The 13,997-nt window shown below is 39.0% G+C and overlaps 1 protein-coding gene and 1 non-coding gene across 2 annotated transcripts in view; one reads left to right on the top strand and one right to left on the bottom strand.

Annotated features, from left to right (window-relative positions):
• LOC101855946 (splicing factor 3A subunit 3) overlaps positions 1 to 13,072 on the bottom strand; it is a 28,701-nt gene extending 15,629 nt beyond the window's left edge. Inside the window, exons 1-9 of the mRNA XM_005098171.3 lie at positions 12,799 to 13,072; positions 8,428 to 8,475; positions 5,470 to 5,522; positions 4,701 to 4,806; positions 4,136 to 4,208; positions 3,401 to 3,492; positions 1,859 to 1,941; positions 1,245 to 1,317; positions 504 to 569 (exon numbers count right to left, since the gene is read on the bottom strand). Of these exons, the coding sequence (XP_005098228.1) occupies positions 504 to 569; positions 1,245 to 1,317; positions 1,859 to 1,941; positions 3,401 to 3,492; positions 4,136 to 4,208; positions 4,701 to 4,806; positions 5,470 to 5,522; positions 8,428 to 8,475; positions 12,799 to 12,894 (690 nt within the window). The 5' untranslated portion in view covers positions 12,895 to 13,072. The remainder of the gene's footprint in view (positions 1 to 503; positions 570 to 1,244; positions 1,318 to 1,858; positions 1,942 to 3,400; positions 3,493 to 4,135; positions 4,209 to 4,700; positions 4,807 to 5,469; positions 5,523 to 8,427; positions 8,476 to 12,798) is intronic.
• A 219-nt stretch (positions 13,073 to 13,291) lies between these two features.
• On the top strand, positions 13,292 to 13,363 carry TRNAW-CCA. The gene has a single exon. It is a non-coding gene; the product is annotated as a tRNA-Trp (tRNA).
• Positions 13,364 to 13,997: the final 634 nt, after the last annotated feature.

Here is a 13,997-nt window from a genome sequence, read left to right as displayed (position 1 = left end):
TCTGCTTAACGGTCCATGGGGACAAGTGTTGTGCGCTCTGCACGCTGCTTTCTGCTTAACGGTCCATGGGGACAAGTGTTGTGCGCTCTGCACGCTGCTTTCTGCTTAACGGTCCATGGGGACAAGTGTTGTGCGCTCTGCACGCTGTGTGGGTGGAAACTGTTAAAAGAACAGACAGTAGCAACGATTCCCCCCCTCTCCCCGCCCTGCCAGCAATTGTCTTCTTGTGTAGGTCCTATATGTTCTATGACAGATTACGAGTATAGACATTTGAAAAAATTATTGAATATTGAATTGGTCAGTAATGAGTATCCAAGAAATGTTCATTTAAATCTTATTTTATTGTAAAAAGTATCTAGAGTAGAGCCACCATGGAGTGGGCATCCACAGAAGTGATTCTTATTATCCTTATTATCAAATCCTCCTCACACAAACCCTTAAGAGCTCTTTGGAAACAACAGTACATGTATTTAACATTTAAATGTTTCTTTAAAAATACCAACCGGCCAGCCAGGAAACATTCCTTCACTCCATATCTTGTCAAACTCTGATTGTACTTGTTCCACTTCCTGAAAACAAAACAAAAATGAGGCACCACCAAAAAATCAGATGTGAATAGATTCTACATATAACATACTCTTATCTAGTTTATCTAGTGAACATTGGGATGGGGGGGGGAAATTAATTATAACAATAATAATTACTATGAGGGGAACTTATGTAGCTTATGCGCTTAATCCCTGGAAGACTCTAAGACATGTACAATGCAGAATTATCACTCAACTTGTTACTGTAGGCTTACTTTGAAGCATGCCATACACTTATTGTATGGTCTCCTTTCCACACTGTTAGATTATTTATGAGGCAGGATCGTCAATTTAACATCCAGCTCCGATAGCACTGAGCAGAGAGGGTGGAGAACCATGAAAACCTCAAACATCCGAAGTGAAAAAAAACCCATTAAAAAATCTACATTCCGTGAGTGAAATGAAATCGCGTCATCCTAAATGTAGCAAGTAAGACCATCTGAGCTAATAGTCAACTTTTCCATAATCATAAGCATAAAACTACAGATAACAAAACACCAAAAACTAAAACAAGATTCCTTTAACACCTTAGAGCATTTTAACATTCCATATGAGCATCCGACATTAGCCAACAGAAAAAGCAGGCAATAGACAAATAAATTCACAGTAAATCAACGTATCAAAAACAAAGAGTACAGACATATATGAGATACTTACATCACTCAGGTCTGTCAGTGGCTTTATTTTGGACATATATTCACCCAGATAATCTAACAAGAAGACCAAGTACCTGAAAAAAATCATTTCACCTTGAACAACAATTTTTTTTAAAAACATAATGCCGAGTTCTAGAAGACACATAAGCCTTCATGGCACACAATTTAAACCATAATACCTGACACATACACACACACAAAATCAGTCTCTAAGAAAGAAGGATAAAAAAAAAAAGGTCTGATCAATGCACTTACTTGAGAGACATTTCCATTATTTTTACAAAGATCATTCCAGTTTTTCATAAAAGAAACAGATTGTTAATCTTAAAAATCAAGATTCAAGAACAACAGATTGATCTTTTCATCTTTGTCAACTCAGCATATATAAGACGTTATACAGAAATCACCATTTATTCAGTAAAATAGCTGCCAAGATGTTGCCTGCTTAAATTCTTTCTTTCATATGCCATCCACAAACACCACCTGATAGCAAAAATATACTGAAAACCACATACACACCAAAAAAACCAACAACCCCAAAATAATTAAAAAATAATCTTTAAAAAAGATTGTTTTAAAAACCACACGCTAAAAAAACCCCAGAACAATACTTACTCTCTGTAAGCAGCGTTTTTTCTGTCTTTGGGAATGTCGTACAAATGGTCGAATGTTGATAAGAAGTTGATGTAATCTATTTTCTGAAAAGCAGAAAAGATACAGAATAAGTATCAAAATATGAATAAACATTCAGCTGCTTCCAGTCGTTCACACAAATCAACAGACAAAAGAATCTTAAATCATCAATCGATGCTAGTTCAACATCAGAGAAACTAGTCAGCCGTAAAAAAAATGTTACCAACACAAAAGAACAACAGACTCCACCCACCTGGAATGTCAAGATGGTGGGCATTGACAAAGAACTTTCACCCTTGACCCTTCAAGCACTTTTTGCATTCAATAAATTCAAGCAATTCAAAGCAGACGTCAACAATAACGTAAGAAATGGTAAGGGACACTGCTCCCATTGACTTGCGGGCTTCCTCCTCATTATTCACAGACCTGGTCTTGAAAGACCATACGGTATAATCCACTTATATCGACGTCCGATTTTTTTATCGACATATTTTCCAATTATAAAATTTTTCCTTCAATATCTTCACTAAACAATTTCTCTTATATCAATCTTTTTTCGGCCCACTCTGCTTTATCGACATGTTTCCTCCATACCTGGCAAAGCCCACAAACATAAATGGGGGGAAAAAGCCACGCTAACAGTCAAGGCATTAGTTCTTCATTAAAAGTCAACATACCCGACAAGTAGCCCATATATCAAAACACCAGGCTTTATTAGGTCATGTAGGGCACTACAAAGAAGTTCACGCTGGTGTGTAGTGTGCGATTCGCGCTGCTCAGTCTTTGGTACTGTAACTCCAACACCCCTCCTCCCCCCATGTTAGTTTCAAGAATCAAGGGAAGCAACCAGCTTTTTAAAAAGTTGTGTTGTCTGTTACCGCTGACTTCCCCTTGTTTTTTTCCTCTTCGACTTTATATTTTCATTTTTCTTCACTTTTTTAATATATCGACATCAAATCCACTTCCCAGAGCATGTCGATATAAGCGGATTATACTGTATTTTATCTACATATGTCAATGAGAAGCAATACTAAAAAACAAAGAATACATGTTTCCAGAAACAAAAATGGACTTCCGTAGCCAGACCCTAAAAAATGAATTAAATATGTTGGGTTTTTTGTGTACCAATTGGCAGCTCTGTGTCTAGAGTAAAATGGAAGGACAAAGTACTAAAACAGGCCTATATTAAGATTCTAATACAACAATCTCCTCACTGGCTTTTTACTGAGACACTGCTCAGCTTACTCCCTCCGAGATAAGAACCCCCTCCCTTTCGAAAAAATCATTGCTGTCAATAAAAAGTGAAATAATGCTATATATATCAATCAAAATAAACGTTAAACTCTGGGAAGGTTCCCTTTTTTCCTAACATAAAACAAAACTACAAAACTGCTCTATTGAGTCGGAAAATAACAAACCAAAAAAACCCAACCCCCTTTGATTTCAAGGGAGGATTCTGAGAATTCATTTTTTTTGGTCATGGAATGGTGGTTGGCAGGTCCCCCCCCAACAAACACCCTTTACCTCAACTCCTTTCAGGTTAAGATACTGCTCATAGCACTTGTGCAAGTCAAGGTATTTACCATAGCCTTCCTCATCAGTGAAGTCGACCATATCTGAAAGTAAAATTTGTTAAAATAAGTAACATCATATGAGACACGCATATTAATCCAGCTGCTCAAATGCAGTCAATGCACCATTTTCATAATGAGGAAGACTACAGGACATTCATATCCACATACCCGAAAATAATTAACATGAAACAGCAACTTGAAAGGCTTATTCCGAGATTAAGAGAGGAAAAACTGGATTCAATTGCGTATCAGTAGTGAAAAGAAAAGGATTCTCGACTCCACACCATATAAATATATTTTCAAATCCTGGTCCAGAACTGGCATTTCATTAAGAAAGACTCTTAACACAAAATTTCCTCCCTTTACCAAGGTGAGAATGGGTAGCCCTCTATAACTGCAAAAGATCTTGTCATAGGAGGTATTACTGTTTAAGTGTCAATTAAACAACAGCTTGTATACTGTATTGACATGTTCAAGAAAGCTGACAATGTTTTGGAATGTTATTGGATCTGTCCAGGGCTATACTGACCTGTAAAGCACAAAGAGCCCACTTTCAAGTTTGGAATGGTGCTATGTAAATGCAACCTATCATCTATCATTATCTCATATACAAGAGTCACATGCAGTAATACGAACTGCAGCAAATGAAAAGGCACACAAGAGAGAAAATGACATCAATACGTACTCTGTGATTCCTCAGTGGGAGCCTCTCTTTGTTTTGCCAGTTCATCAAACTCAAGGGACATTGGGATGCTCACCTACATCAGAACAGAATTCAATTAGTGCTCAGTGAAATTGCATCTTTATTTGTGATGCACAGATGGCAAATGCTTGAACTCTAAAAGTGAATGTAAATCAGATTAACATTCCTATGCAAGTATAAGCTTTGAAACTGCACTTAAATAACATTTGCTCAAAAACAAAAAAGGACTCCTACAACTATATAATAAAAAATCATTAAAATCATGACTTATCTAAATAAAAACATCCTTTTTTTAAGGGGGCATCAAATTCACTAGCCTCATTCGCTAATTTTAGCTGCCCATCTTACCTATGACAATATTTAAAAAGTGATATCTATACTTTACAAATTAAGCAATAAAACACAAGACTGTCTCGTAACTTAAGACTTTTCTCCATACTCAATAAATGAACAGTCAAAATTTGAGAGTAATACCTTTAATAGCAATATAACGGGGGGGGGGGGGGGGGGGGAGAAAGAACAGACAACCAGAGGAAGGGGAACTCACTTCATTTGGATGTTGTTTGTAGAAATGTTCAATTGCTGTCAGTCTTTTCTTGAACTCAACATACTCGTTCGGTCCAGCCAAGGTCTGAATTTCTTCCCTTCTCACACTATAAAAAAGATGAAACAGCTTTGCAGAAACAAAAACACAAAAAGTGGAACAAAAAACATGTCAGAACGCATACAAATTTTTGCACCACCTCAACTTGAAATTGGAGGTATACATATTATCATTTTATTAATCTCTGTGGAGAAAAAAAAAATGCCTGTATGGGCCCACCTGGGCTCAGTGGGTTACAGATTCAAAGCTGAGATGGATACTTAGTCTTCGCCATACAGGAATGAACTTGCATCTTAAGAATGCTACTGCAAAGAGCTTAACTTTACAACACTGATGGCATGTTCAACCTACGAATGTTTGTACTCACTCTCACACAACGGAGAAGTAAAAACGTTCAAGCACACAGAGAAACACAGAGAGCCAGGTGCATGTAGTTAAAGATAACTTTATTCTAAAAACAATGTTAAATAATGGGGATGCCACTTGGAGTTTTTGAAAAGCTGAAAACGAACAGTTTTCCTAAAACAAAGGATCAAAATAACATTTGTTCTTTTTTTAGGATTTCAGAGACAAAAAAATCAAACATACAGGGGAAAAAATAACTCCAAGAAAAATTGGTATCCCTGAAATAGAACACCAGTAGCAACTACTTAGTTTCAAGACTGCTACTCCCAAAAATTTACCTTAAAAGGAATTTAAAAAGTAAGCTTACCCATCCTTGTCCTCATACAGTTCTTTTAGCTCCCGCGTGGTCTCTGCATATCTCTGCAAATATTAAAAAGTTCTCTCCATACACTAAATAATAGACATCATAACAGTATAACATCATACAAATTCAGTACACCTATTCACCAACTCAACAAACAATAGCAGTACAAGCAGTAACAGCAGCAGCAGAGGTAGATTTGAAATAGCAGTAGTAGTACAAGTGGCAGTATTTTAAGAAGTAGTGTCAGGAGCCTTCTTCTTCTTCTTCTTCTTCTAGTTCATCTTTAAATGGACATCACAGTCTCTTGTGCAAAGGCTGCTGTTTGCTGCAGGTCCTCTTGCTGGATCGATATAACAATAACAACAGCTGCAGGTCCTTCAGGCTCCTGTAGAATTTTAGGTCTCCCTGCCTAGAATTGGGCCAATGTTTCCTTTTAAATGCTTCGACCATTGGGCAGACTTGTAATAGATGGTTTCCTGTTTGGCTACCAATTCCTCTGTGAGTGACATGAGTCACAACTGTATAAGTAGCTCTAGTAACCCACACAGCAGAAGTACTAGTACTTGGTCACTGTTTGGTCACAAAACATGAGAGGTGTTTGAGTTATATTTCTATACCCAAATACATGGTTCAACAATGTTTACCAACTTAGATGAACTTGTCCATCATGCTGAAAATTGTATTGCCTCAGTGAAAAACTGGACGAACAAAAACAAATTGATGTTGAATGATGATAAAACAGAAGTCATTCTGACAGGCTGAGCAAAGTCTGTTAACGAGGATGACTGGTTGACCAGGATCACATGACAATTGGTGATGCAGAAACTGCATGTTCAAGAAAACTTAAGAATCTTGGCATCTATTTTGATTTCAGTTTGTCAAAGTTGGCTGAGGAAAATCATCTGATCAGCTGCATGTACTTAGAAATAAGAGAAATTAGTAAAATACGTCATCTCATCAATAGTAAGTATATTGCTTTAGTAGTAACTAGCTTAGTTTTATCAAGACTCGATTATTGTAACTCCTTTGGACATTGCATCGGCTTCTTGTTGAGAAAAGAATGTGTACAAGTTGGCCACCATATGTCACAAACGCTTGAATGATAATGCACCATCTGCTTGAATGAATGATAATGCGCCATCATATTTAACAAATCTGTTGAGACTACATTCCAACTCGCAGTTTAAGGTCATCAGCTGACAAAAAGAAATTTCTTTTACCATCTATGAAACTCAAAACAAAGGGTGAAAGGGCATTTGAATATCAAAGCCCCAAGATCTGGAATGCTTTGCTAAATACTTTAAGAGAGATCAAATCTTTTGATTAATTCAGATAGCTGAAGTCATTTCTGTTTTTAAATTAATAAGATGAATATTTGGAGTGATTTTCTTTTAGTCAGAACACAAAGTTTTATGTTACTGTGGTACATTGTATTGTATTGCAAAGCGCTCAGAGCCAGTGTTTTTAAATCTGGGTTGAGCGCTATATAAATGTCATTTATTACTACCATATTACCTCTTACATGAGGTCACCACAGAATTCATGCATTTCAAATACCATGTGCCAATGTGTTTTTTTCTGATAATAATATTAACAAGTCCATTATCAACTTCCGCTATTCAATATTCATTCACAGCAATGTTGAATAGTAGTTTAAAGTCGAACAGGCACAGTTCTAATATGTCCTCAGTTGATCATCACAGTAGAAGGCAAGTTCCTCATGCATGACTCTTCTGGTAGCACTTTTCTATTTTAGAAGAGTTTAAAATGTAATTTCCACTTATATGGTAAATCATTATGAAAAGAGAAAAGAGGTATGTAAATATATATGTATATATATATATAGTCGAACCTGTGTAAGACGGCCACTCATTGTCAAGAAGAAAAGTGGCCGTATAAGACAGGTGGCCGTCTTAGGCAGGACTGATCAAGATGAAGAAAACAAACCATTCCTTTCTGAGAAAACAAACCCTTCCTTTCTGAGGTCCCAACCGAAGGTAGTTGCATTGTTGTTGTTGTTATTTTTGTTGTTGTTGTTTTCGCTGGGTTTTCTTTTCTTTTGTTGCTGCTTTTGTGTACGGGTGGCAATAAAATGAAATGCGTCAGACGAGAAGGACCAAATGCTATCATGGTAAAACAAACACACGTACTACCAGTCAGAGAACAAGCGACGCTTCTGTCACAAGTTCATGCTAACGTCCATTGTTACTTTGTTACAGACTGGGTAAACAGTGACCACTCATCTCACTTGCGATTTGTGTATGGGTTCTGGGCAGGGCTTATGGGTTATGAGGGATCACACATTTCCCTCCCCAGCAGCTGAAAATTAATTTTGTTACCTATTGGTCAACAGTGGGAGGGGCCTACACAACATGATCAGTTGGAGGGACTACCTAACAACGACAGGTTTTTAGATTATTATGGCTCGCCCATAACACGGGGCCAATGCTTGATTTATGACAAAGCGTAATGGAGTCACTAAGGTGGCCGCCTAAGACAGGTGTTATTGCTTAGTGTGATAGGGGTTGTGTGTTGAAATATGGTGGCCGTGGCCACGTTGGACAGGTGCCCGTTTTACACAGTTAAATTATATAGAAAAAAGGCAAGGGGGGAAATGGAAAGTGTCCATTCGTACAGGTGGCCGGCTTATAGAGGTGGCCATCAGGGCAGGTTCGACTGTATATATAAATTGGAAATAATCTAAACTCCTCCTCACCCCTCCTTTAAAAAAACCCAACACATTATGAATATAAATAAAACGTAAATTAAATAAATAAAGGTAAAAAGATGAAAAAGAGTTGAGAATAGATGAAGAAAGGAGCAAATTTTCAAATACCAACTAAGTTGTTAAAACTAATATTGATTCTTAAAAAGTAAACTGTAACTTATAAAAATCAACAACACAACCTATCAATTTATGAGCAAAGATTATCAAAGCTCAAAGAAACATTTCCTACTCACATCATGGAGGACTTTCAGTCGATGATCTGAATTTATCTGTTCTCTTTGCTGAAAATAAAAAGGAAAAACAATTTAAATTACTATCAAACAACAAAAACATTGCTGAATATACAGATGGAAAGAAGAGATAAAGAATGAAGGGTGTGGGAACTGTAAGTAAAAAATCTTGTAGACTATAGTGCGGTCAAAAATTCGTGGTGCAGCTTATTTTCAAATATCTCCTTAACTATCGGGAGGTTCTCCAATTTTTGCAGTGCCTTGTATCAATTTGTCTTAACAGATTAATATTTTTGTAAACACCTGCTAGCTGTATTCTACAAAATTCCTTAATAAATACTAATAAAAAATCCAAGCGGGTGGTTTCAACAGATTTTTGAATGTTTACAGCTGGGGCAACATCGCTTTTAATAGCAAGTCCGTCGGGTTTTTCTAATCGGGACATTATGCTTATTGAAGGCATCTTTTGAGAACCATTAATGAAAAAAATGTGTTCACTATAACAATTTCTTGTAACAAGTTTTGCAAGTAAAAATTGTCATTGATGAGCTGTGACGTAGGCCATATATATGTGAAATTAAAATGTGTGTGAGAAGCGGGAAGTGTTGTGAACAATACCATTTTACGTGTGACAGAGATTTTAAGCATTTTATATAAATTTATGAAGGAAAGATTTTAGATCTAGCCCCAATTGTTCTAGAAAAATATGATTTAGTTAAGACAAATTGATGATACAAACTGCTATGTAAAGTATGGATGACATTGATTCACCCGTTAAAGAGACATTTGAGGATAAGTTGCACCACAAATTTTTGACCGCACTATAGTGTTAGTTGTATAATAAGTTTAGTTTCAGTTTTAGTAAAAGGTACAACAGCGCTTGCAGCTGCATATGGTCATATGAGCGACAAGGGGTGGATGTCAATAGAGAAGTCGAAATATGGAATCAGGCTTACTCTACTCACCTCTCTAGCCTGAACAGCACAAAATCTGTACAACGACTATCAAGGCACCCCAGGAATAACAGTTCACAAGAGAGTGACAAATACAAAAGAAGTAGAGGAAAAATAATGAATTGGGATCCGTCATACTCATACCTAGTAAGCCGCATTTTTTAACCAAAAGGTCCGCGTTTCATTGGATGGGTGATAGTCAAGGATCCCCTTGTTTCATTATCCTTTGTTTTAAGAGAGGTATGACCTCATCAAGAGCATACGTTTTTAATTCTCTCTCTCTCTCTCACGATCACTCTCTCTCACGATCACTCTCTCTCTCGATCACTCTCTCTCTCTTCCTTCCTCTCTCTCCCTCTCTCTGTTTTCTGAGTCTCATTCTCTCTCTCTCTCTCTCTCTCTCTCGTGAGAGTATTACATATTTTGTAAACATCTATATTTTAGCTTTCTGTTCCACATTCGCAGATTTTCAGTGTCACTTCATTTTGCTCTCCCTTAGGAAAGATGACAGGTGGTAGATTGGGGTCATTTTTTTATTTACATTCTGCTCACAACACACAAAAAGCGGAGTGAAAAAGGAAAAAGGTCAAGGTCATGAAGGGGGCGACGCAGTTACCGTGCACCTAGCTCAACCCCCCCCCCCCCCCGAAACAAAATACCTGGTTACCGTGTTCGTAGATATTGAGGCTACGTGCCCGGTTACCGTGTATGTGACATTGAGACTACACGCCCGGTTGACGTACCCGGTTACCGTGTGTGTGACATTGAGACTACATGGTGAAAAAAAGGAAAAAAGTCAACGTCATGAAGGGAGCGGAGCAGTTACCGTGCGTGCACCTAGCTCAAGCCCCCTTCCGCACCCCCACCCCCCCACCCGAAACTAAGTACACGGTTACCGTGTACGTAGATATTGAGGCTATGGGCACGGTTACCGTGTATGCGACATTGAGACTACACGGTGAAAAAGGAAAAATTAATGTCAACGTCAAGAAGGGAGCAAAGCAGTTACCGTGTACCTAGCTGAAGCCCCCCCCCCCCTCCCCCTCGAAACTAAATGCCCGCTTACCGTGTTTGTAGATAATGAGAGGCGCCCGGTTGCCGGTTACCGTGTACGTAGACCCTGAGGCTACGTGCCCGGTTACTGTGTACGTAGACCCTGAGGTAATACCGCAGTGTTGCGGTCCCGGTCCTTTGTTTACAAGTGCGGCCATCTTGGATACAATAAAATCTCGCTTCCGGGACCGGGGGACAATAATGGCCAGATTTTCAAGGCATACAATGCCAAACAGCACATTAAAATGGCCAAAACACACGCTTCTGTTCAAGTGGTACAAGAATTATTTTAAAAATCATATTATAAAATCTAGACTTATGTTAAACTTGTTATTTAATTTTGGCATAGCGAACCACGCCGCGAAAGTAATTTCGCGCCACTTCAGTTGACTTGCATGGTTCACTATAGTCTCATGTGTTAAGTTCTAAGTTCCAGGATATTTCTATAGTGTTACTGTTACTGCTGTTTAATTAGTCTTTTTCTTGTGCTTTTTTAAAAATACGATTTTAGTTGTGTGCTTCTTTTTTTTTTAAATTTCGATTGAGTTTCACAATGTGACGCCATGAGTTTTGCTGTTTTTTCACTATGGCTTATAATATTTTATATGAGCATGCCTCCAACGAAGAAGCTGAGCTTAGATTTTTGCAGCAAAACAATTTAATACGATCAGTGCCTCCAATTTGTCAGCAATGTCCGAGGCAGATGACTTAAGTAAAAACAGGTAGGGGGGAAGAAAGGTGCTTTAGGTGCCCAACTCATAAAGGTGAGAAGGTTTTTTTGAGTAAGGACACCTTCTTCGAACAAAGTCAGTTGACTTCACGGAACATTGTTGAACTTCTCTTCTCTTGGAGCTTCAAGGAGCCAGTTATTCATACTGTGTCCTTGACTGGATTGAGTGAGAACACGGTAATCCAGTGGTTTGCGTACTTTCGTGACGTTTGTTCTTTTAAACTAGTAGAAACTCCTTTTCTTATAGGTGGGGTTGGACAGCACGTCGAGATAGACGAAAGTCTTATAGCTTAAAGGAAAAACAACGTAGGGAGAGTGGTGCAACAGAGGTGGGTGTTTGGGGGAGTGGATAGGGCCACTGGAAAAGGATTTTTAGAATTAGTGCCCGACAGAACTGCTGTCACCCTCACTCGAAGACTGCATTAGAAGGCATATTGCTCCTGGCCCTGGCAGCATAATAAACAGTGACGGATTTGCATCACATCATAACATTGTGAATATTCCCATTGTGCTGGCTTACCAACACGTGGTAATTCATGAGCAAAATTTCGTCGACCCCATAACCGGTGCATGCACGAATAAAGTTGAAAACTACTGAAAGAACGCTAAGAGACGATTTAAGGCCATGAGTGGTACAAGTGAGGCCATGCTCTCATCCCACTTGGATGAATTCATGTGGCGGGGGGAGTACGGAAAGACACCCAAAAAAGCATTCAACAACATTGTTGATCATATTCAACAATGGTATCCTGCTCCGTAAGGTAAGATTATGATATGATTTTTAAAAAATTATTATATTTTAAGAAAGTGGCTATTCTCACCCGCCCGGAAGTTCTCGCAAGATCAACTCTTCCCCTCTTCTTTCTCTCTCTGTCTCTTTCTGAATACTGTCTATCGGTGTGGACGATCAAATTGACCAAAACAAAGTTAAAAAATGATGTTAAAACACAAAGGTAAATTAATTTGGTTGTCTACAAAGATGCTACGGCTATTTAACTTTTCGAATCGAGCCGAACTACGCGGGTCGCCATTTTGTTTTGCCCAGAAATTCTCGTGCTACTCCTCTCTATCTTTCTCTCTCTCACTCCACTGCCCACAGGCAAAATTGTACGCTTTTAGTAGGCTACAGTTGTAATGGAACGTTTGTTCACGGCACAGACTTCTACAATTTTTCCTCACAGTGTAGAATTCTATGGTTTAGGGTGAACGCAAAATTTGGTGAACGCGCACCGGGTGAGAATAGCCACAAGACTCGCCTGCACTATTCTCACTCCGGGTGAGAATAGAGGTGGCCATATTTTAATGTGCAGTTTGGCATTGTTTGTAGCCCCATGCCTTGAAAATCTGGCCATTATTGTCCCCCGGTCCCGGAAGCGAGATTTCATTGTATCCAAGATGGCCGCACTGTAAACAAAGGACCGGGACCGCAACACTGCGGTATTACCGACCCTGAGGCTACGTGCCCGGTTACCGTGTAGTGTAGACACTCCGTATTAAAAACGGGAAAATTATGAATTCCTAAGGTTGAGACATAGGCAAAGTCAGTCCGCTGGTCCGGTATTCTTCAATCTTACCACGAATGCTAACTGATTCAACAGCACTCTGTTCTCTACAACAACAAACAACTATTCTACCCACCGTCTTTTTCTGCAGAAGCATCTCACTTGTCATGGCCTCCATCACCCTCTCCCTTTCTTCGTGACACCGGCGTTGCTGTTCGAGAATAGATTCCATGATGCTAAGGTTTTTCTATTCTTACTTTCCGACACTGCAAAATAATTCACAATGCGGAGCACTGAAGAACCTAAAACTTATATGAGTTGAGGCCTAAGACTCCAGGTAGGACATCACACTGTTCACACTTATGAAATTGAGCGTTGCTTTCGTTTATTTCATAAAACGGAAGAAGCATAAGTTGTCTTCCCTTACTGTCTCGGGGTGAATTCAGAACGAAAGAAAATGGAAATAAAAGTCCTTTTTAACCAACTATTACGATACAAAAAAATTGTCATTATTTTTTGGTTATTTTATAATGGTTAGAATAATTTCCAACAAAAATTATATTGAGAGCAAATTTTAGCAATTAATATTATTATTATTATATATCTTGCAGACACCCCTTCTTTCAGTGGGCCCTGTGGCGCAACGGTAGCGCGTCTGACTCCAGATCAGAAGGTTGCGTGTTCAAATCACGTCGGGGTCATCTACATTTTTTATTTTTTTAAAAAATGTTTGACTCAATCAAGTAGCCTATAAATAATCTTTCAGCTCATTGTCTGCAAACAGCCTCTGACCTAAAAAGATAGTTTTAGGTCTGTGGCAAATTGGCAAACACCTCACACACCACCCTCAAAATCGAAAATCACAAAAGAAAGGCGTGGGGAATGTTTGTTACAGCCATCTAAGCAGCTGCTGGCGGTCAAAGGGTAGTTCTCCCGAACTCTCCTGGGTTTTTTTTGGGTTTTTGTAAAGTGTTTTACGGCGCTCGCAACTGCATAAGGTCATATGAGCGCGCGAGACACACCTAATAGTTTCAGTTGGTAGGAAATTTTGAATTTTGCCCGGGTGGCGGCCGAAGTCTACTCTCGATTTTAGACCACCAATAGGGATCTTTAACGTGCGCAACTTGCACGCGGGCCCTCCGAGATTTTTCGCCCTTGTCCGGGAAGGCTAGGTGCAGATCTTTCCTACCAGAAGGTCAGGGGTGTGGCAGAAAGACAGCAGTAAGGAGGAGCCAAGGAGTAGCAGTAGAAAGGCTGCAGAAAGAGTCAGGAGCCCAGAGGAGGGGCAAAGGAGGTAAGGGGGTGGGCAGAAAGTGGAAATGAAAGCAGACAACA

Source organism: Aplysia californica, unplaced genomic scaffold, assembly GCF_000002075.1.
Source record: "Aplysia californica isolate F4 #8 unplaced genomic scaffold, AplCal3.0 scaffold00174, whole genome shotgun sequence".
Lineage (NCBI taxonomy): Eukaryota > Metazoa > Mollusca > Gastropoda > Aplysiida > Aplysiidae > Aplysia > Aplysia californica.
Note: the sequence above shows the minus strand (reverse complement) of the source record. Positions and strands in the feature narration are given on the sequence as shown.